The sequence below is a fragment of the Pinus tabuliformis genome, chromosome 2_2 (assembly GCF_031772625.1).
Source record: "Pinus tabuliformis cultivar Carrire ecotype Pingquan chromosome 2_2, CPIR1, whole genome shotgun sequence".
Lineage (NCBI taxonomy): Eukaryota > Viridiplantae > Streptophyta > Pinopsida > Pinales > Pinaceae > Pinus > Pinus tabuliformis.
The window spans coordinates 887,642,818-887,664,734 of NC_142300.1; the positions used below are offsets into that span (position 1 = coordinate 887,642,818).

At 39.0% G+C, this 21,917-nt stretch overlaps 1 protein-coding gene across 1 annotated transcript in view; it reads left to right on the forward strand.

The window, feature by feature from the left end:
* Positions 1-12,404, forward strand: part of LOC149195871 (pyrophosphate-energized vacuolar membrane proton pump 1-like) — a 120,915-nt gene extending 108,511 nt beyond the window's left edge. The window contains exon 4 of the mRNA XM_089408051.1: positions 12,270-12,404. Within this exon, the coding sequence (XP_089264177.1) occupies positions 12,270-12,404 (135 nt within the window). The remainder of the gene's footprint in view (positions 1-12,269) is intronic.
* Positions 12,405-21,917: the final 9,513 nt, after the last annotated feature.

Consider the following 21,917-nt stretch of genomic DNA (forward strand, 5'->3'; position numbering starts at 1 on the left):
TTGTGCTGATTTTCACGAAGAGTCCTCTTGTCCCATTATCAGAAGACTTCTCGATAATGGAATGCTTGGGACAGGTGAGCAAATAAACGTAGTAGGGAGCAAGTTCCCTTTGCCCATGAATGATTGGATAGAGGTTAAGGAAAGGAGCTATGATGTTGTGAATCCTCAATCCGCTTTTAGCATAAATAACCTTGAAGACGAAGATGACATTTTGGCTAGGTTATATGGTGAGAAACCTTCTCCTGAGAAAATTCTGGAAATTGCTAGAGATAAGGGTTTGACATACCAGAGAAGGGATAAGGATCAGAGCGGGAATCAAATTCCTCCTCGAACTTTAAACCCTGGTATAAATTCGGGAATAGATGTCGACTTGGGGAGTTGGTTTAATAATGCTAAAATCTGGGTTCCCGTCTCTGAGATCGCTAAGATCCCTTCCCAAAGAGACAAATTACTAAAAGCAATTCAGGGTCCTCAAGTCAACGCCTCTCAGCAGAAGATTCGTGAGGTTGACTATCATGATGCTCCTATTTATCTGCAAAGCGTAGATGCTGATAACAAGGATCATCAACCCTTCTTTATCACCTTATTAGTCAATGGGTATAAATTGAATAACTGCATGTTGGATTCAGGCGCATCTGCTTGTGTTATGACTAAAAAGGTTATGGAACAGCTTAACTTAAGAGTTTCCAGACCCTACTATAATATATGCGCCATGGATTCTAAGAAGATCGAGGTACATGGTTTAATCAAGGATTTGCAAGTTCATCTTTCGGTCTACCCAGACATCATGGTTGTTATGGATATTGTTGTCGTTGATGTACCTGATGCTTGGGGTATGCTGTTATCTAGGAAGTGGGCCTCTGATCTAGGGGGAAGCATTCAGATGAATTGGTCATATGCTATGATTCCTTCTCCTAGCGGAGACGGTTTTGTTAGACTAAATAGAGAGCCTGAGAGGAAATTTCATGTTGAAAATCCTAAAAAGCCTCATAACGAGATAATTAAAGAAAAATCTGACATCGGGAACTATGCTATCATGTCCAATTTCATAATTCCTCCCGATGATGAGATTAAAGATCTTAAGGATGAAGTCTGGTATATGTATTTCGACGGTGCTTCCTCTGGTCATGGTAAGGGTGCTGGGATTGTGCTTAAGTCTCCCCTTGGTCACGTATTCAAGTTTGCCTATCGTCTAGAATTTGAAGCAACCAACAATGTCGCTGAGTATGAAGCCATATTGTTGGGCCTTGAATTGGCCAAAGCTTTGAAGATCAAATTGCTTAACATAAAGGGGGATTCCGATCTGGTTATCATGCAGCTTAAGAACAAATTCACATGTAGAAATCAGAGATTAAGAAACTATCGAAATGCTGTGTGGGATACTATGGAGCACTTCGATGCCCTTAACCTTGAAGCAATTCCTAGAGAGCTAAATAGTTCGGCAGATGAACTTGCCGTAGCTGCTAGCACTTTCCAGTTGTCTGATGAGTTAATCAACGATAAAATTAAAATGGAGATAATATTCAGACCATCTGTCCCAGACAACTCAGAGCATTGGCAAGTTTTTAATGATGAAAAGCAAGTCGTTCGTTTTCTCAATAGTTTAGACGAGTTTGAGGATTTCCGGCTAGTTTCTGGCGAGGATGGGTCTTTAGATCAAGGACATATCATAAATCCCACTCCCAGAAATGTAGTTGCCTTAGAGCAATATTTTGATCGGCATGATGCCACGAAGCTGAGAGAAGAAGACAAGTTGGACCCAGGCGAGTACCTTGAAGTTAACATTGGTACTTTTGAAAGTCCGAAAATGGTTAAAATCGGTAAAGGTACTAGTCTGGGGGAAAGGAAAAAGTTAATTGGTTTACTTCATGAATATCGAGATGTTTTGGCTTTTTCTTATGATGAGTTGAAGGGCTACAGGGAAGATATTATGGAGCATACTATTCCCTTAAAAGACGAAAATGCTAAACCTTTTCGGCAGAAACTTAGGCAGATTAATCCTAAGTTAGCCCCCCTGGTCCAAAAAGAACTTGCGAAGATGCTTGCAGCAGGAATCATCGCTCAAACTAGGCATTCGACATGGTGTTCGAATTTGGTGATTGTCAGGAAGAAGAATGGTACAATAAGACTTTGTGTCGATTTTAGGAACCTTAATCTAGCGTGCAAGAAGGATAATTACCCTTTGCCAAAAATGGAAACTTTGTTGCAAAGAGTAACTGGGTCTGGAATGATGTCATTGCTAGACGGTTTTTCTGGGTATAATCAAGTTTGGGTTAAAAAGGAAGATCGACACAAGACCACATTCACAACACCATGGGGCACTTTTGAATACATCAGAATGCCGTTTGGGTTAACAAATGCTGGGGCTACTTTCCAGAGGGCCATGGATTATGCCTTCAAGGGGTTAATTGGGAAAATCATCGAGATTTACCAAGACGATCTTACTGTGTTTTCTAAAGATGGTATCAGCCATATAGATCATCTTAGGAAAGTTTTCGATAGATGCAGAGAATATGGGATCTCTTTGAATCCGGCTAAATCTGTCTTTGGGGTAACTGAAGGGAAACTTCTGGGCCATATCATTTCTAAGGAAGGAGTCAAGGTCGATCCTGAACGTGTTGAAGCAATTCAAAAGATTCCTCTCCCGCACAACCTCAAGTCCCTTCAGTCTTTCCTTGGAAAGATAAATTTTATTAGGAGATTTATCCCGAATTATGCGGAAATAGCTAAGCCCATTCAAAGTCTTCTGAAGAAAGATGTGAAATTTGTCTGGCAAGAAGAGGGCAAAAGGGCTTTCCAAGAAATCAAGTCTGCTATCGCGAAGGCTCCTGTCCTTGTTAGTCCTGATTACTCCAAAGATTTCATGATTTTTTCTTTCGCTTCTGAGGATACCATTGCCGGTGTCTTACTTCAAAAGAATAGAGAGGGTCACGAGCAGCCTATCGCTTTCATGAGTAGAGCACTTCAAAATTCCGAATTGAAGTACAATACCATGGAAAAGCAGGCCTATGCCCTAGTCAAGTCTCTTAAGCATTTTAAAACTTATGTGGGTTATTCTAAGATCATCGCTTTCGTCCCACATTCTGCTGTTAAGGACATATTAACTCAAACTGATTGCTTAGGGACTCGTGCTAGGTGGGTTACTAAGATACAGGAGTATGATTTAGAAATTAGACCCACTAAGCTGATCAAAGGCCAAGGTTTGGCTCAAATGTTAGCTGAAAGTAATGAAAAGACTCTTGGTTTGTTCTGCCTTGACGATCTTTCTTCACCAGAATTAAGAAAGTTAGCTGAGCATGAATGGTATCAGGACATAGTTCACTACTTAACAAATCTTGCTTGTCCTAACCACTTAGTCGCTCATAGAAGAAGGGCTCTTAGACTAAAAGCCACTAAGTACTGCCTTATGAAGGATGGCCTCGGATGGAGAAATCCAGAGGGCATAGTGCTTAGGTGTGTTGACGATGTTGAGTCCAAAAAATTAATCTCCGAATTTCATTCAGGATTTTGTGGTGGTCATTATGCCGCTAGAACTACTGCCCACAAAATCCTGAGAGCTGGCTATTATTGGCCTTCGATTTTTTCTGATGTGCACAAGTTTGTTAGATCTTGTCAAGCCTGTCAACTGTTCACTGGGAAACAGAAGCTTGCTGCCCTTCCTCTACAGCCTGTTATTGTAGGGGCACCTTTTCAGCATTGGGGTCTGGACTTCATAGGGAAGTTCCATGAAAATTCTAGCAATGGCTACTCTTGGATTTTGACTGCTACTGATTACTTCACTAAATGGGTAGAAGCCATTCCTGCTAAGAATGCCACTGAAAAGGTGATTATGGATTTCATTGAGAATAACATCATTACTAGATTTGGTGTCCCCGCTAAAATCACTACGGACAATGCCAAGGCTTTTAGTTCCTCAGAGTTTACATCTTTCTGTTTCAAATATGGCATTATCTTATCTCATTCGTCGAATTACTATCCTCAGGGTAATGGTTTGGCTGAATCAAGTAATAAAAATCTCATAACCATTATCAAGAAAATAGTAGGAGATAACAAGAAGTTTTGGGACAGCAAAATCAAGTATGCTTTGTGGGCGGACAGAATTACTAAGAAGAAGTCTACTGGTAAATCTCCCTTTGAATTGGTTTATGGCTTGGATGTTACCTTACCTGTGCACCTAAAATTGCCAGCCTATCAGCTCCTCCAAAATTTTTCCACTGATAAAGATGTTGTTCAGAATAGGATAGATCAGATTGTGGAATTAGATGAGACACGTCGGACAGCGTTTGAAAATATATGCAAAAATCAATCTAATATTAAGAAAAGCTTTGATAAATGCTCTAGATCTAGATCTTTGCAGGTTGGAGATATGGTTTTGCTTTGGGATCGCAAAAATGAAAAACCAGGAAAGCATAAAAAGTTTGACAGCTTGTGGTTGGGACCGTACATCATTAGAGATATAGCTGGACCAAACTCATTCCACTTGAGCAGATTGGATGGTGAACCACTTCATCTACCAGCAAACGGCCAAATGCTCAAGCTGTTCTTCAGAGATGATATCTGATGCCATGGGGCATCTTTTGTATTGTATTTCTATCCCTACTCCTTGTCTTTTCAGCATTTTATTTCTGTTTTTAGGATTAGATTTACTTTTCATGTTATTAGTTAGTCAATAAATGAAGAGCTTTTATTTTTCCTGTACTTAATGCATATGATGATTTGGGAATGGACGCTACTTATTCTTATTTGTGTGTTGTATGGATGCAGATTCTGGATTCTCACATTCCTACCAGTGCAGCAACGTGTCCCCAAGTAGAGCCAGATGTTGACCACTACTGGTCAACTACCCATGCAGTACACCTCCTTCCTGTTGGCAGAGAAGGATAGCTCCTGAGCGACATGTCCGTGCCAGCCTACAGTCATCGACAGCTTGATTGTTTTTGTTGTAAACCCAGTCTGCATGTTTAAAATGTAAATAATCTAAGCAGATCAGAGTCATGTATGTAAAGTTGCCTAGGTGGACCTAACTTTCTAATGACGATCTGCGTCCCGGGAGGTTTTTAGTCTCACCGATCCATGGATCGGCAGAGTTTTCCTTCAAACCCAACCCCAAAGCCGGGATGCATTTCGTTATTAGGACTTTAGGAGAATCCTAGCGTGTTACTCTGCTAGATTATAGTTGTGTCGCAGATCTGGGTGGTCTATGAGGGTCTATGTTAAAGTGGATTCATCCCTTTGAGATGTAAATTGTAAAAAAATTGTAAAAAATCATGATGAAATGTGTCTTGAGGGTTGAAAATGTTGTAAATCCCCTCATGAGTCCTAGGTCCTAGGTGATGATTCCAACGGCTGGGTTTGATGATCCGTCTTAAGATAAATTTAAATTTTTTTTTTTTTTTTTTTAATGAATAAAAATAATAAATTCATATATAATAAAAAAAAAAAAAAAAAAAAAAAAAAAAAAAAAAAAAATTAAAAAATTTAAAAATTTAAAAATTTTTTGAAAAATAAAAAATAATAAAAAATAAAAAGCATAAAGCAAAAACCGTAAGCAATAAAATAATAATATTTTTGTGGATCACCCAAAACTAGCCGTTGGGATCATTTCCTTTATGTAGGGTCTTAGGAGGTCATTTTCAGGTTTATCTGAACTGTGAGTCTGTACTGAAAGCTCTTCTTGTAAACTGGTTTCTGATTAATAAAAAAGACTTTGGGGTTTCAAACTGGCTGGTGTTACTCTCTGGAACTGCTGTGAGGTGTTTGAATTTCTGCATATTTCAGTTTTTCAACAGTTAAAATAGCTGATTTTTTTCAGAGCATTGTGAGCACAGGTATCTTGCTCACGTGCTAGGGTCTGAATGCTGTAGGGTTTCTGGAAAATGGCAGGTATCTCCATTTTCTTCTGAAATCTAGCAGCATCTCTTGCCCTTGTTTGCTGATGTTTTCTTGAGGTGTGCAGGAAACTTTAGGGTGAAGGCTATTTGTGGGCGTTTGGGGAAGTTCTGGGCTGAACCAGCCGACTCCCACAGGCTGTTCTGTGCAGAGCCCAGCTGATTGTGCCCCGGGTTAATCTGTTAAAGTTTATTGCATGTTTTACATGAGGGATTTTCTTTATTTCACAGTAAAGTTCAAATGTTTGATATCTTGAAAATGTTACTGTAATCATGGTTAAATCTGGCTGTTCTAGAGCTGTAGAATTTCTGTAACTGTGGGTAAATTTTGAAGGTTTTACTCTGAAAATTTTGCATATCCCTGCTAGGCTCTTGTTTTTTCTGTTTTCCAGGGTTTCAAAGGCCCATGCTGCTGCTGAAAACACATTGCGCCAGAGTGAAAGTCAAGCGTGAAAAAGGTGCGTTCTGCAGGATCCAAAACCATCCCAGGTATTCTCAAAGCCCTGCTGTTCTTTTAAAACTGCAAGCACAATACTGAATATGACAGAGAAAGTTTTGAAACAAAATTGAAATGTGAATGTATACACAGTTTAGGTTTCAGATTTGAGTAGCTTATGATTTGATTTCTGGTGGAACCTATTCAGCATTTTCATCAAACCAAGCAAGCTTAAATCGATTTGCTCCAAAAGGCTGTCTTTTTCTTTCATTTATGCATCGATTTCTCCTCTCAAAGCTAGGGTTTTATCACTGTCATCAGATCAAACATATCACCTTCCCCAGTTCACGCCCTTAATCACCGTTTTTTTTTTTGGGAGAGTGCGTCCTCATCGCTTTTCTGATTGTGCTGCAGAAGCATTTAAGTTTTTTTTCTTTATTTTATTTTCTGGATTGTATTGTGATTTTCGGTGGGGGTTTCAGCAAACTTAATACGCGGCTCCTGAAATCTCTGTCCTTCCCCTGCAAGCGTATTCCCTTTGCCTTCTCTGCGTGCTGTTTGGTATCAAAACATAGCCACGCCACCCTCCACCTGCGCAGCATCAAGATCAACCTTCGAAGCCGGGTCGTTTGTGTGTATTTGCTGCCGTCAGTTGCCCAGATCGAGAGTTTTGGTCCTCCGCGTCGAATTTTTTTTTTAGTTTGCTGTGGCTGAGGGTCATCGCACTGCAGTCGTTTTCATTTTTCTTTCGGGCTGTTTGTTATGTGTGGTAGGGAGGCGTGCATTTAGGGCTCGGTCTTCATACGATTCATCCGCCCTCAGCGTTTCTGCTGTTTCCATTATCGCCGGTCTACCCGCATCCTTGTTAGCCGTCGATGTTACCCTCAGCAGCTGCGTTTCATGTTTTTTTTCTCAGGCTCACGGATTTAGTCATCGTTTTGGTGTGATTTAGTTTAGGTATTGCGTGTTATTTTCAGAGGTGTCGTGAGGTTTCCATTTAGGAGGGTTTGATTTTTTTTAATTAGATTTTATTTTCATTAGGTTTTAGACTTTGTTTTATTTCTGTTTAATTTAGATTTTAATGTTTTCACCTTAGGTATAGTTAGATTTAAAATTTTCATTTTTAAATATTTCAAATAAAAAAAAAAAAAAAAAAAGGGAAATTTTAGGCTTTAGTCTTAGTTTTGAATTTTTATATAGTTTAGTTTTAATATTAACTTAGTTTTAAAATTTTAATTTTTTTTAAAAAAAAAAAAAAAAAAAAAAAAAAAAAAGAAAAAAAGAAAAAATCGTGTGTGGAGAATTACTTTTACTACATTCAGTCGTTTATCATTGCATATCTTTACGCTGTGATCTGAATCTAAATTAGATATCTGGTTTTATTGTTATTTGAAGCGAATTTATCTCTTAGTTTTGCTGGATATCGTCCTTCGAGGAGCGTTGTGGTTTTCTTGCTGGATATTTAAGGCACTGGTCTGCTCAATTCGTCAAATCATTTTAGTGCTTTTCGTCTCTTGGCCCAACTGTTGTGGCAGTTGGCCCTTATCTTTCCTCAGGGTCTACCCCCCTTAGCCGTGGGAGACAGGCTTAAACGGAGAGACCGGGGATCAGAGTGACAGCCCCTGGTCTGAGCGTTGTCGTGCCAGTTTGCGCGACAACACACTGCAACCATATGGCACTGCTGTCAAATGATGGCACAAACCAAGGTGCCTCAAGTCATCCCTATGACCTGCAACCAATGCTCTCAAGCTCTGTCCTCGGAGAGCTACCAGCATACATGTAAACACTGCTGCTCAACTAGTCAAACCCTGCTATCCATCTTTACGTCAATATGCTTGTACAACTGGATGATATTGTCTTGAAGTCCTGCTGCCCTGCAAGGTTACAGTTGTGTCATTTGTACACTCTCTCTAGGTCATCACTACAAGTCAAATCCTAGGTCATCATTGTCATATGTCTATGTTCCTTAATCTATGGGTCAAGTCAATAAGTCATGCCAAACTTAAGGTGTCAACTCAATGTCAATGTCTTATGTAGATGTCAAATCAAATAGTAATGTAATATTGTCATATAGTGTCTTAGTCAAGTATAGTTAAAGTCAAGACAGTTATCAACTAAATGTAAACTCAATGTAAGGTTCAAAGTCAAACACCATAGAATGCCCACTAAGTCAATCAATGGTTCACTTCATAATCTAGGTATTTGTCATGTTAAGGTATCAATCAGATGTCAAGCATCTGTATGTTAGGTCCACTGGTTATGTCATGTCAATTCACACTTTAGTTTGCCAATCTAGGTTAATGCATCAATGTGTCACTTGTTGTCTCATCACATATATTCACATCAATGCCAATCCTAATAGGTTGTCAAGGCAATGCTACAATAGTGAATGCCAAGATAATGTCAACTGTCATGTTATCAGTCAAATCCATCATTTGCTTAGCCGTTGTATTCAAGTCACTGTATACACTAGTTGTCACCTTAATACAAGGTCATGTCAATAGACTAAACACAACTCTAACTAACTGTATATAGTATATACATAAGTCACTCATTATACTTAAGTTATATTTCAAGTGTCATATTATTGTTAGGATAGTTGCAAGAACTGTTCACAACTTGTCAAGTCAAGGATATTATCACTGTATTGTCATGATAATGTCTTGTCTAGCTGTCAAATCTAAGAGCTGCTGTTATATGTGCATATTTATGCTCAAAGAAGGTCACTGTCAATATGTCACACTGTCATACACAGTTAATGTACATGTTACCACAGTTAATACAATCAGGTTACTGTATTATTGTTACAAACCTTAATTCATCATAGTGAATGACATAGTTCCACTACTAAATCATATAAACAATAGCACTGCTTCTTACTTTGTTGAGTAGCTTCAATGCGCAAGAGGAGACATCACTTCCAAGCAGGTCAAACCCTTAATCATTACAAAGTTCTAACACTACAAAGAATTGCCCAATGAATTCCAAATTCAAACAAAAATACCCAAGAATAGACTCTAGAACAATCCTAAATAAATTCACTGTCCTAGTCATACAAACCACCCAAGAAATATGCTATCATGACAAGAACCTATGTCCTAAAAGTTGTTGCCTTAATAGGAACCTAACACACATGACATGCTGCCTCAATTCAATTCATAACAGACCTAATATAATTCATTGTCCTAGAATTGAAGTTTATAACAGTTCTTCAAGCCTTAAACCAACGAAAGAAAGCAAAAAGGCTAAATGAGTCTACGCCCAAAAGAAACCAAAAACCAAGAAGTAAATATAATAGAAATACCCTTCTACACAGGTCTGAATGCCTTTAGGTCCCAGTAAATGCAATGATCCTTGAAAGCCAAGAAAAAGGAAACCCTGATTTAGAGAAGGCCTGAATCTTACCTCAGATCTGAAGTGTATAGGTCCTATTTTCTTCATTAAGAAGAGTGACCAACACTTAAAAGGAACCTCCAACCCAAACAAAAATCATAATAAAAAAACCAAATTAATTTGCTGTTTTGTTCCTCCTTTTGAACTTCTTCGCTGGTCTTCCCTAGAAATCCTTCGTTGTCGCATTTCAGGTAAGTCGAATTATTTCAGAGAAAAGGTCATAAAATAGTTCGCTGAAATGATAATTTTGGAGTATACACGGTCTTTTTATAGGCTTATGTGTGGGTATAAGAGGGGCTCCTATTAGCATTCCGATTTCCTTTTACAAGATCACAAAATCACTTTTCTTTTGATGATATACATTACGTATATGTTTGGAGTGATGTGTGTTCCTAAAGTTTATTGACTTGGATAGTTTTGAAGTCTTAGGGGCTTTGTTAGGTAGGCCTTTTTAGGATACTTCAAAAACAATTTCCTTTTTAATAAAATTAATAGTTATTAATAAATTGTTTGCTTAAGCACTAAGGAATTTGTACACTAACCCTCTTTGGTGTGTTTTGTAGGTGACACATGAGTGTATTAAGTCAATGATTGATTTATTGTCTTTGGTTTTTGAAGTTATGTAACTTATATGGGGTGATATTACAGTGATAAACAATGTCATATGTTGACAACCATAGGAGGAGGTGTCATGTCACTACCCCTGGGGTTTTAGCCAAAAGACTGGGAAAAAACTGGGGTCACTAACTTCAATTGTGAATATCTCTCAAACCAGGAGACCTCTCGGGGCGTACCACATATCAACAGAAACATATTTTCGAGGAGAATCTAATGACATAGATCTCTGACCCAAACTCAATGATTTGACCTACCAAAAACCCTCGACAAAGTCGGGGCACATCCTCAGTCCAGGGAACACAAACCCTAAGACTTGGGTTTTTAACCATCCAACAATATAGCTGCCATCTTGATGTAATCCAACAATTACTAAGAAGTGTTCATTAACCATTTGACATCAATGATTGGTGTTTTTGGTCAAAGTCAAAACCAATCAACTCCATGGGTTGACATCAATGACAACACCATCCAACATAGGGAATATGGTTAATTAATCAGAATTAATTAATTCAAGGCGAGAATATTCTAGAAAATCACACGGATCGATCCAAAAATGATTTGAGCCATTGATTAAGATTTAATCTTGGTCGTTGGAGTCCCAACAGGAAGATATAAGAAGGGATTGATGTGGTGATGGAGAAGACACCAGAGACACTTGGAGAATTTGATTTCCCAGATTAGTGGCAGTCAGTTGCTGGAGAGTTCGAGCTTTAATGAGAAAGAAGAGACAGTGATGGGACGAGAGAGTGAGGATGGAGGAATATTTCTAGATAAAGTGAGTGCATTTGCAGAGAGACAGAAGAGCCACAGAGAGGTTGACGCAGGGACTGCGTAGTAGCTCCTAGAGGCAGTTTGATTTGCATATTAAGGAAGTCATTTCAGTGTTCTGGTGGCAGAAGAAATTTTGCAGAGGCCAGGAGAAGCGTTTCTAGAGTCAGTGGCAAGTAGAAGAATCAGCTCAGATTGAGATCTAGGCCATACGGATTAGAGTGTGCACAGAGCCTACACAAAGGGTGACGTAGGGAAATTCGTATAGGGTTTTAGAGGCAAGTCTTCAGAGCCGGATTTGCTTATGGGGTAAGGAAAATTCCTCACTAGATTTTTGCTAGTATTTTTCTCTATAGGATTGCCAGATTCGACATCCATATTATTGTACTTAGATTTAATTGTTGCATAATAATAAAAACCCTCAACTGCTGCATTGGTTTTCCCAAGTTGGGTTTTTCCGAGGACTTTTGTCTAGAAATAACGATGTCATATTTTTATGTGTGTGTGCTAAATTTTCTCAGTTTCCAACGATATCTTTTTTTGCAGAATTTTATTTGGGAAGGTTGTGGTGTGTTTAATTTGTTGTTGCTGTAACAATAAAATGAATAATTAATTTATCAGTTAGAAGAATTAATACTAGTTACTACAATAGGATTTCAGTTTTGAAATTTTCACATGGTATCAAAGCATAAGTGATCAATCGGGAAGCTCAGAAGTGGAGAAAGGAATTTTATTGTTCAAAGGGAGCAGCAGGCCGAAATTCTCAGAGCCCAGGGTAGGCAAATCGAATTCCTTGGGGAAGTTCGATTTTCAGTTGCAGGATTGCAGAAAATTTGAGTTGCCCAGAATAGTGATTCTAGCGGGTAGAGGGAGCAACACCAGCTCAGATTTTCATTGAGCAGATTCCTTGGTTGGATGCAGACATTTTTGCAACAGGTTGCAACAGCAAAATTAGCGTCGGGTGGAAGAGAAAAGCACACACCGCGGAGGGAAAATTTCTCTCAAGGGATCTCGATTTTTAGAGATCTAATTATTCCAGTTGCACATTGGCAGTAGTTGTGAGCATATTTCCTCACTCCAAAAGGGAGTGCATGTAGTAGATCTAGGAGTCGAGCAGAGGGAAATAGGGAGATTCCTATTTATTTTCTGATTTTTTATTTTTGTAGATTTTGCAACTTTGTAGAGATGTCCATATGAGATTGCCAGAGGAGGTCATGCGAGTTAACCAGAATGTAGATCTGGGCAGCAGATCGAATTCCAGTTGTCGGGGACAGGTACCAGAGGAAGTACGAGTTGTCTAGTATGGGTTGCAAAGTAAAGAAAGGTCCCAATAAGGGATAAGGCTCAAAAGGAAATAGTGACAAACCATATCCGTGAGGAGGAGTATGAGACTCCAGTGTGCCAAATGGGCAGGGTCCATTGAGGTGTCCTCCTCATGGATCATCACCCTGCTACGGGGTCCCACAATATTCAATAGCAGGATGGATCAGTGTCAGAGATGCAGTCAGATTCCAGAGCAACAGTTGTAGGCTAGTGGCAGTTAGATGTTGAGGAGCGTAGCGCAGTGTTGGAAGCAGTGTAGACCGGCATCGTGCAGAGCCAGTAGTAGTGCAAATTATTCAGTAGATAGTGCAAGTCCTAGTAGTAGTCAGGACTTTATTGACAGATGCAACAAACAAATTTGATTCAGTATTTCAAATGCTTCTCAGTTGTAGTTGTTGCAGTTGTAGCAGCAACAAATGAGAGGGAGTTGTAGTTCAGATGCAGAGTTGGCAGCAGTACAACAGTGTCATCAGTAGCACAAATGCAACATCAGAGTTATGTAGTAGTTTGTGGGAAGCAAAATCCAGACATCAACGGCGTGACAGGAGGTGATACAGAGACAGGATGTTGTGGCAGGATGTGCAGCACTAGAGAGAACATAGTCCTCGCTAAGAGGGAGTGTTAATTTATGTAGTATCAAATGTGTTCTAGCCTAAAAATTTGGTGGAGAGGCTAGCATACATGAGATCTTGAAAAACTAGAAATCATTTATGGAAATTCCACCTAGAGATGCCTTAATTAGATTATTAGCCGATTTTTAAATATTTCCTAAGTATAAACTTAGGGAATATGGTTAATCATTCAAAATTAATTAATTCAAGGTGAGAATAGTCTAGAAACTCACACGGATCGATCTAGAAATGATCTGAGCCATTGATTAAGATTTAATCTTGGTCGTTGGAGTCTCAATAGGAAGATATAAGAGGGGATCGATGTGGTAATGGAGAAGACACCAGAGACACTTGGATAATTCGATTTTCCATAGTAGCAGCAGTCAGTTGCCGAAGAGTTCGAGCTTCAGTGAGGAAGTAGAGACAGTGAGGGGCAGAAACAATGAGACTGGAGGAATATTTCCAGATCTAGTGAGTGCATTTGCAAAGAGGCAGAAGAGCGACAGAGAGGCTGACGCAGGGACTGTGTCATAGCTTCTATTGACCACTACGTGTCAACTACCCATAGCAGTACACCCCCTTTTTTCGCAAAATGGATAGCGCTTAATCGACATGTCCGTGCTATTCGACTGTCATCATCAGCCCGATCATATTATGTTGTAAACTCAGTCTGCATGTGTAAATTGTAAATAATCTTAGTAGATCTATGTCATGTAAATAATTGCCTAGGTAAACCTAATTTTCTAGTGATGATCTACGTTCCGGAAGGTTTTTTGTCTCACCGACCCATGGTCGGCAGAGTTTTCCTTCAGCTTAACCCCAAAGTCGGAATGGATTTTGTCATTAGAATCTTAGGGGAATCCCAGTGTGCTTGAAGTCTATGTAAAAGTAATTTGGAAATAATCCTAATTATTTGGTTAGGTTATTACAAATTGCTTGATCTGCTAGATTATATTTGTGTCGCAGAGATGGGTGGTCTATGAGGGTCTATGTCGAATGGGTTTTCCCCCTTGAGATGTAAAATTGTAAAAGTCATGATATAAAGTGTCTTGAGGATTAAAAAATGTTTTATCCCCTCATAAGTCCTAGGTCCTAGGTGATTTTTCCAAAGGCTAAGTTCGAAGGTCCAATAAAAATAATAAAAGATATAAACAAAACAAAATTAAAAAAAATTAATAAAATAATAATAAGTCAAAGTTTTGAGAAAATAAATGCAAAGTTTTAATTTTTTAATATATTAAAATGCATTTAAAATTTCGACAAATGAGATTAAAAGGGATTTTGATCCTCATCGATGGTCGAGATTAGTTTGACATGGATCACTCGAACTAGCCATTGGGAATTTTTCCTTTAAATAGGATGTTAGGGGTCCTTTGAGATCATTCAATTTGTGAGTCTTGTGCTAAAGAAAGCTCTCTTGTAGTCATTTTTCATATGCAATAAATAAAGACTTTGGAGTTGAAATGTTGTTGGTGTTACTCTTCTGAAAATACTGTAAGATGTTTCAGTTTTCTGCAGGATTTTAATTTCAGCCATTAATAATAGCTTTATCAAGAGTGATTTTAAACACAGGTATCTTGTTTAGTCACTAGGGTTTGAATGGTAGTAGAATTTATGAATGTGATGGCAGGTATCTCCATTAGATTTGGATTTTAGTATGTTTTTTCCCTCTTTGTTTATGGTTGAAGTAAGATGTGCAGGAAAATCTAGATTGTGAAGATCAATGGGCATTTGGGGAAGTTCTTGGCTAAACCAGCCAACTCTCGAGAAGCATTTTTTTAAAGAGCCCAACCAGTTTTGATCTTGGACTTATCATTCGAGTTTTTCTTTTGAATGCATGAGGGTTTTTTGAAGCATCTCATAGTAAATCTAAAATTTTGAAAATATTTATGTGGATTATTGACAAATCTAGCTGCTTAGTGTCGTTAATCTGTAAATATTGTAATTGTTTGACTAGTTTGTAGGGTTTTAGTTTTAATTCTTGCATATATTATTTCTGGGTGTTTTGCTTTTGCTGTTACAGGTTTTGGAGTTGAGGATATAATCTTGTTCTAAAGCCAGATCTAGGCCCTGGAGGGTAAGATCTGGCCTCAGCATCATTTTCGCAGGGATAATCTTTAAAGGATCTTCGAATTTTCTGAAGAAATTTGAGTGTCGATCAAAGTTTTTTTGCTGCTCGGGGTTTATTTTTATTTGAAGGAAAAAAATTCGAAATTTTTTTTAGGCAAGGTGGATTACTGCCAAACCTCCACGCAGGCATCTCCAAAGGTTGCTCAGCTCCTGTGGCCTGCCCAGCCTTTCACACACTGCTGAAACGATGCAGTCCTCTATCCCTCTCCATGCATATCTCTGTTTCCCTCTGCTGCCATTAGCTCTCCCTCCTTCCGCAACTTCCCATCGCTCAATCCCTTTATCTCTAACCTGTAAACCCAATCAAATATTCGAGTTTCCTGCTGTCTGTCCAAACCCTTTCATCGCTTCTCCTCTACGTTGTCCAAACCTCCAGATTTGCTTCCTTCTCACTGCCATACTTCCTTACAACAGTATTCTCCTTCAATTGCTGTCATATTCCTTTCAAAACCGCACCCACACCTCTCCTGTCACTGGGTTCATCTCCTCTCCCACGCAGTTTCCTCTCCACAAAATTGCATCCCCTGAGTGCTACTTCCTTTTTGCAATCCTCGGATCTGCAAGCACCCTTCTTCTCCACGCTGCCCACGTCCCTCAACCCTCACGCAGTAGATTTGTTCTTCCTCCACGCAAATGACCTGCATTTCCTTCCTATGCAGTTGAACTTTCAGAATCCATTACGGCTCCAAATCCTCGTCCCTCACCGCTTTGCTCTTCCCCACAACCTCTTCACGCTGCTCAGCTCCCTGTGTCCAACCTGCAAAAAAGTTCATCCTTTCCGTCATGCATCCTCACGCTTCCCTTACCTTGGCAGTTGACTGCACCTGCACATACGCAACAGTTTTGTAAAAATAAAAAGAAAAAATTTATATGCTTAGTCTATTTTTCTTATACATTTTAGGAATTGGCATTTTGATTTTTTTTAGGGACTTAGGGTTAGTATATTTAGATTTTAGTTTTAGAAATTAAATCTTTGTTTTATTTTAGTTTAGTTTTGTAATTCTAGTTTTCATTTACTTTAGTTTTTGCTTAGTTCAGTTTTGTTTTATTTGAAAATATAAAAATATAAAAAGGGCATAAAAAGTTCCTTTATGGTTTTAGATTAGATTTTAATTTAGGATTTTAATTTTGTTTTATTTTGATTTTTAGATTAGAATTTTATAAAAATATAAAAAAATTAAAATTAAAATATTTTTTTTTTTGAAAAGCTTAACTAAAAATTGAAAATTCATTTTTTTTTGGTGTCCTTTGTGGTATCTATGTTCCACTTCTCTATAGTTAAATGCACTTAACTATTTATTAAAGTTAGCTATATGAAAGTGGTAATTGGTTAGCATTTAAATTGTATGGTTGTTTAAATCATTCAATCTTTAGAAATTTAATTGCTGGATCATTATTAAAGCGTTGTGAGTTTATTGAATAGCTTGTATTGCTTGGGATATTTGATGATAAATGATTGTTTTACAAGGTTCATATTTCTGCAACATTTAATAAATAATCATTTAATCATTAACTCCATAAGGCACTGGTACATTAATTTCTAAAATCAATCAAGTGTTAAATTGCCTTGTTGTGTCTCCCAACCCAACTGGTCCACAGTTGGTCTTCCTTTATCCCATAGGGTCTACACAGAGGATGACACAGGGCAATTCGTAGATGGTTTTAGGGGCCAGTCTTTAGAACCGGATTTTCCTATGGGGTGAGGAAAATTCCTCACTAGATTTTTGCGAGTATTTTTCTCTATAGGATTGCTAGATTCAGAATCTAGATTATTGTACTTAGATTTCACTGTTGCATAATAATAAAAACCCTCAGGTGTTGCACCGATTTTCCCAAGTTGGGTTTTTCTGGGGACTTTTGTCAAAAAATATCGGTGTCATATTTTTATGTGTGTGCTAAATTTTCCTAGTTTCCAGCACTATTATTTTCCGCATAATTTTATTTTTGAAGGTTATAGTGTGCTTAATTTTTTGTTTCTGTAGAAATAAACTGAATAATTAATTTATCGGTTAGAAGAATTAATACCAGTTGCTGCAATAAGATTTCAATTGTGAAATTTTCACAGGAACAATTGTTAGAATGACCTATCAATTAATAGGTGCATGTGAAAAGAGGACATGGAAGGAGATTGGCTTCATGGAAGATAATGCAATCTTGGTACCAACTTTAGGAGTTCATGTTGCCTCAAAATCTAGCATGTCTTGTGAGAGGCCTCACAAGACAAAAGCCAGAGTAAGACACAACAATGAGGTGGATTCCACTATCACCTCAACACTCCTCCTCCTACTCATTAGTGTAATTTCACCACACAAGAGTTTTCCCAGTATAGGTCACCTAAAAGTGTTCTTGGTGAATAGGATCAAGGTGACACTTTGATAGGCTTGATGTCATGATGGAAATCACGTGTTCCTTTCCTATTCACATCTATTCTCCCGTGACTCAAGATATGTCATTTTTATCCTCTTAAACATCCCTTTCAATGAAACATATGATGTTTTTCTTGTTTCTCCTTGTCCTAAACAATTTCATGAGGAGTCTAAAACATGTCAAGTACCTCCTATCTCAATCCACCGCCACTCTAGAAATTTTGAGAAGTGGTGTAATTATCACAAGTGCGAAACTTTTAATGCAAAGCAATTGAGCACAAGATCTATAATGCAAAGGAATCATGTACTCTCTAAAGAAAAGATACCCTTCATGGACTTTACTGACCTTTGATTTAACACCCTTCTCCATTCCTTCCTTATTCAAGTTTTGTATCTTGAACAAAATTATGCACCCTTTAGTTCACTTTGTACCAAACCTCTCCCTCCTCTTTCCTTTCCATGCCTTTGTATGGTTTCTTTCTCTTTTTCTTCTTCTTTGTCCCTTATACATTGAATTCTTAGGGAAGGCCTTGCCTTACACTCATAACCTTTGTCTAGTGGCTTGAATATTATACTACATCATAAGATTTCCATAATTAATGTGGTTCACCAAGTTGAATGAATCCCCATTTCAAAATGGGACCATTGTGGGTCTAACTTAGGCCTCTTATATTTAGTGTCCCTTAAAAAATTAGTACCACTCTTGGTCATACTATTCTTTATCCTTTCTATTCCTATCCTTGTTGATCTAATTAGGGAAGAACTCCTTCCTACTCTACTTTTGTTTGTTTTTGATCTCTCCTTTCCTATATTAATTTTCTAGTAATGGATTCCACTAGGTTGTCCTCTTGAGTAGGACCCGACTCAAGATGACTTCTCACTAGATTGGACCAACTTCCTTGTGTCTTCCTTGCCTCCCAGTGACACTGGTCTTGGTTGTCACAACCCATAGACTGCAGCTATGGGATCAGTTCTTCAACCATTCCTCAAAATGTCACTTTCCAATTGAATTTTTCCTTCACCATCTCAACCTTAGTATTGTTGGATTTTTCTTCTTTCCTTTTCTATTTAAATTACAGAATCATCTTCACTCACCACTTTTGTTTGCTATCTCAACCAATGTTACTTCATCTTGCTTGATGTCTTCACTAATTTAGCTCTAGCATTTTAATGTCTCACCTCTTGGCTTTGTTGATTCCATCCTAGCTTCACTGCATCTCACCTCTCCTTTCCTTGCAATTTTATCCCTCTCAGCTCTCCTTATGCTATTAACTTTTATGTTGGGATCATCAATTGTTTAGTTCCAAGAGTAACATAATTGCATATTTTTCATTCCTACATAGACTTTGACATCATCAACTACCATCCTCAGTTACAAGTATGGCTCTTTTAGCTCTTCTCCCTTTCCTTTTTATATTTCCTATCTATCTTATATTTCGCTTTCTATTTCTAGCTTTTTGTTATAACCCAAAATCTTCTTTTTAGGTAACAAAGCCCTATATACAAATGAGACCCTAGGATTAGTGGAGAAGGGCTACCTGATGTCACCTCAGTATGTGCTTCACTCCCTTTAGGGCAACTATCGTCTTACACAAAGGGGAATCCCGAAAACAAACTATGTCTAACGAATGATAATAAATTGTAAGTGTTTTAGACTTAGGGTGAATCTTCTTCCATATCATGATGCTTATGTGCTTGGGTTCTTCTCCACCTAACTGGGGATGTCATGCTCTTAGATTGCCTCCAAGCATGCTATATTATTGATTCATCCTTAGGCATGTTCTTTGGATTTGTCCCCTCACTTTCTATGGATAATTCAACCCTACTACCTCAAGGGAGGTTGTAAAACAAAAAGGATAAGTGAGGTATCAACCATTCTTTATAGAACTTTGTCCCCCCCTCCTTTGTACTTGTTTGGTAGTAGGTTTAGTGCTATCAATTACGTTGCATTGTAGATTGTGTACAAGCATGATTTTTAGGAGAATTGAACTACGCACTTAGGTTCATTAATGAAGCGGACCACTCGCTTGAAAGCTTGAAACAACATTTATTTTCTACCCAAGTATAGTTTTTTTCCTCTGCAAATACTAAATTCTATTAACTGTAAGGCAAAATATTTTTACATAGTATCGAGGCTTGGAAGCGCTCAACAGAATAGAACTGCCGCTTTACAAACATAAGCTGGGGAAACCAGTTACAGAGATCAAGAGACCAGATAAAAGACATAAAGAGAGACATGTTTGCCGAGAAGAAGAACTGAGCCAGCACAGAAACACAAAATCATTGCAAACCAGCACATAATGTGTCACCAAATCCCGGCTGGAAGCCAAAAACAGTAGGACATTAGCACTGAACCTTGACCGTGAGCCTGAAACAGTAGCCAAAACAAAAAAAGGAGGCAGTCCCAGGTGGCGCTACTCCCCCTTTGCCGTGCCATGGTTCTTCTTCTCAGCCAGACCTGCATCATCAGTCCTCAGACCTTAATTTCTGCCCAAGGCGCTGCCAGAGATTGCCATGGTATGGCTTGCTTCACCATGAGTCCCTTCCTTAGCAGCAGGTCCTGTATCTTCAAGGGGAGGAAGATTTTTGAGAAATTCCTCCTGTTCAGACTTCTCATTTTTCCAATTCTCCAAGTTGTCTTTGTTCGTGGAATGCTCACTACTTTGGGAAGGATCAGGGGCAATGCAGGCCAGAGGGGAGACCTGATTTTCCTCTTCCGAGAGAATAATGGTGATGTGAGCAGTAATAAGGGGCCTATGCAAATTAATTTGAAATTTAAAGTGCATGGTTTGGAAGGCACTGTTCGGAATAGGCTTATGACTAGAGCTTAAAGATGGCCCAGTTTCATGGACGGGGGAGGGATTGAAGGGTTTCGGTGCAGCTTCCATAGCATGACTGGCTGGGGGATGCAAACGGCTGTCACGACGCCCCCCTGAACGATGACTCTTGCCCGAACGAACCATGATGATAGACAGGAGGTAGGGCGCAAATGGATAATGGACAGGAGAACCAACAGAACAGAGTTGGCTGAGTCGAGAGGGAGGCCCAACAGAACTTGCAAACGACAACACAATACCACAGAACTTGCAGACAACCACAGAACTTGCAGACAACAACACAATGCGTGAATCCAGAACAGGGGGGAACTTACCCTTAATAGAGTTGGCTTGGAGCTCGTAGTAGTGAACCAGAGTCAGTCCATCACCAACAACCTCCGCAAACTAGGTTCCGTTGCCGAGCGACTGAGCACAAGGCATGGTGAAATAGCTATGGAGCAGCATGATTATAACTGAGGGAATGTTGCGTCGATCAGCGCAGTGCATAAATGCGAATCCGCCAACCGATCCAGCATTAATAACTTTCCCCAGCTCGCGTGAGTTTAAGTCCCGGGAGGCCACGCTGCTCTGCAGCTGGCAGTACCAGACATTAACTCCTTGGATGGGAAACAGTAAGGGTGATGGTGCCACCCGCATCCGGGATCTACCCAAGTATAGTTAACATTAAAACAACATTCTTTTATGTGGATTATTTCCATTTCTCCACTCATTCATTTGGAACACACGGTTGAAGTGCCTCACAAAGGTGATTTATCCCTTTACCTTAAAGGGATGAGGAAAAGAGAGAGAAATGTTGATTTGGGGTAGCATCAGATGTGCTCTGGCCACGAAATTTGGTGGAGAGGTTGGGGCACATGAGATCTCCAATACCCAGAAAGGGTTTGGGAAGATTCTAAACAGATTAGGGGATATTAAAATAATTAATATTTTTAATGGAGTCCCTAAGTCTAAACTTAGGGAAAATAAAATATTAATGTGTATTAATATGAATCTTTGTTAGAATGGTCCAAAAGACATGGATTAAGCTAGATCTAATATTAGCCGTTGATTAGGGACTTAATCTCGGCTGTTGAGATGTCAACAGGAAAAGTATAAGAGAAGACTTGAGGGTCACTTGGAGAACACCCCAGAGTGATCAGTCATTCTATTCTATAGAGTGAGGTTTGCTAAGAGAGATAGAATCAGTGATCGGGGGAGAAACTAAGGGGAATTGAGTACAGAGAAACATGGAAGGCAGAGATTGTGCCGGGAGAGCAGTGCAGTAGCCAAGGAGAGTGACGCAGAACCAACAAGGGCTCACGCAAGGCCATGCAGAGGCAGCCAAGTGCTATGCAGAGCACCAGAGAGGCCAGCGTGTTTGATGCAGAGGCCCAAAAAGCTGACAGAGGGCCTCCTGGGGCTGACGCAGGGCTAGCGTGAGACAGAGAGGGGCTGACACATTTTAGATTGGGCAGACTACGGGGTTGCAGAGCAGTTTTGTGCTGAGGAGATGCTGGAAGGATTTTCCAGGGTTTCAACCAAGAGATTTCTCTCAAACTGTGAGGTAT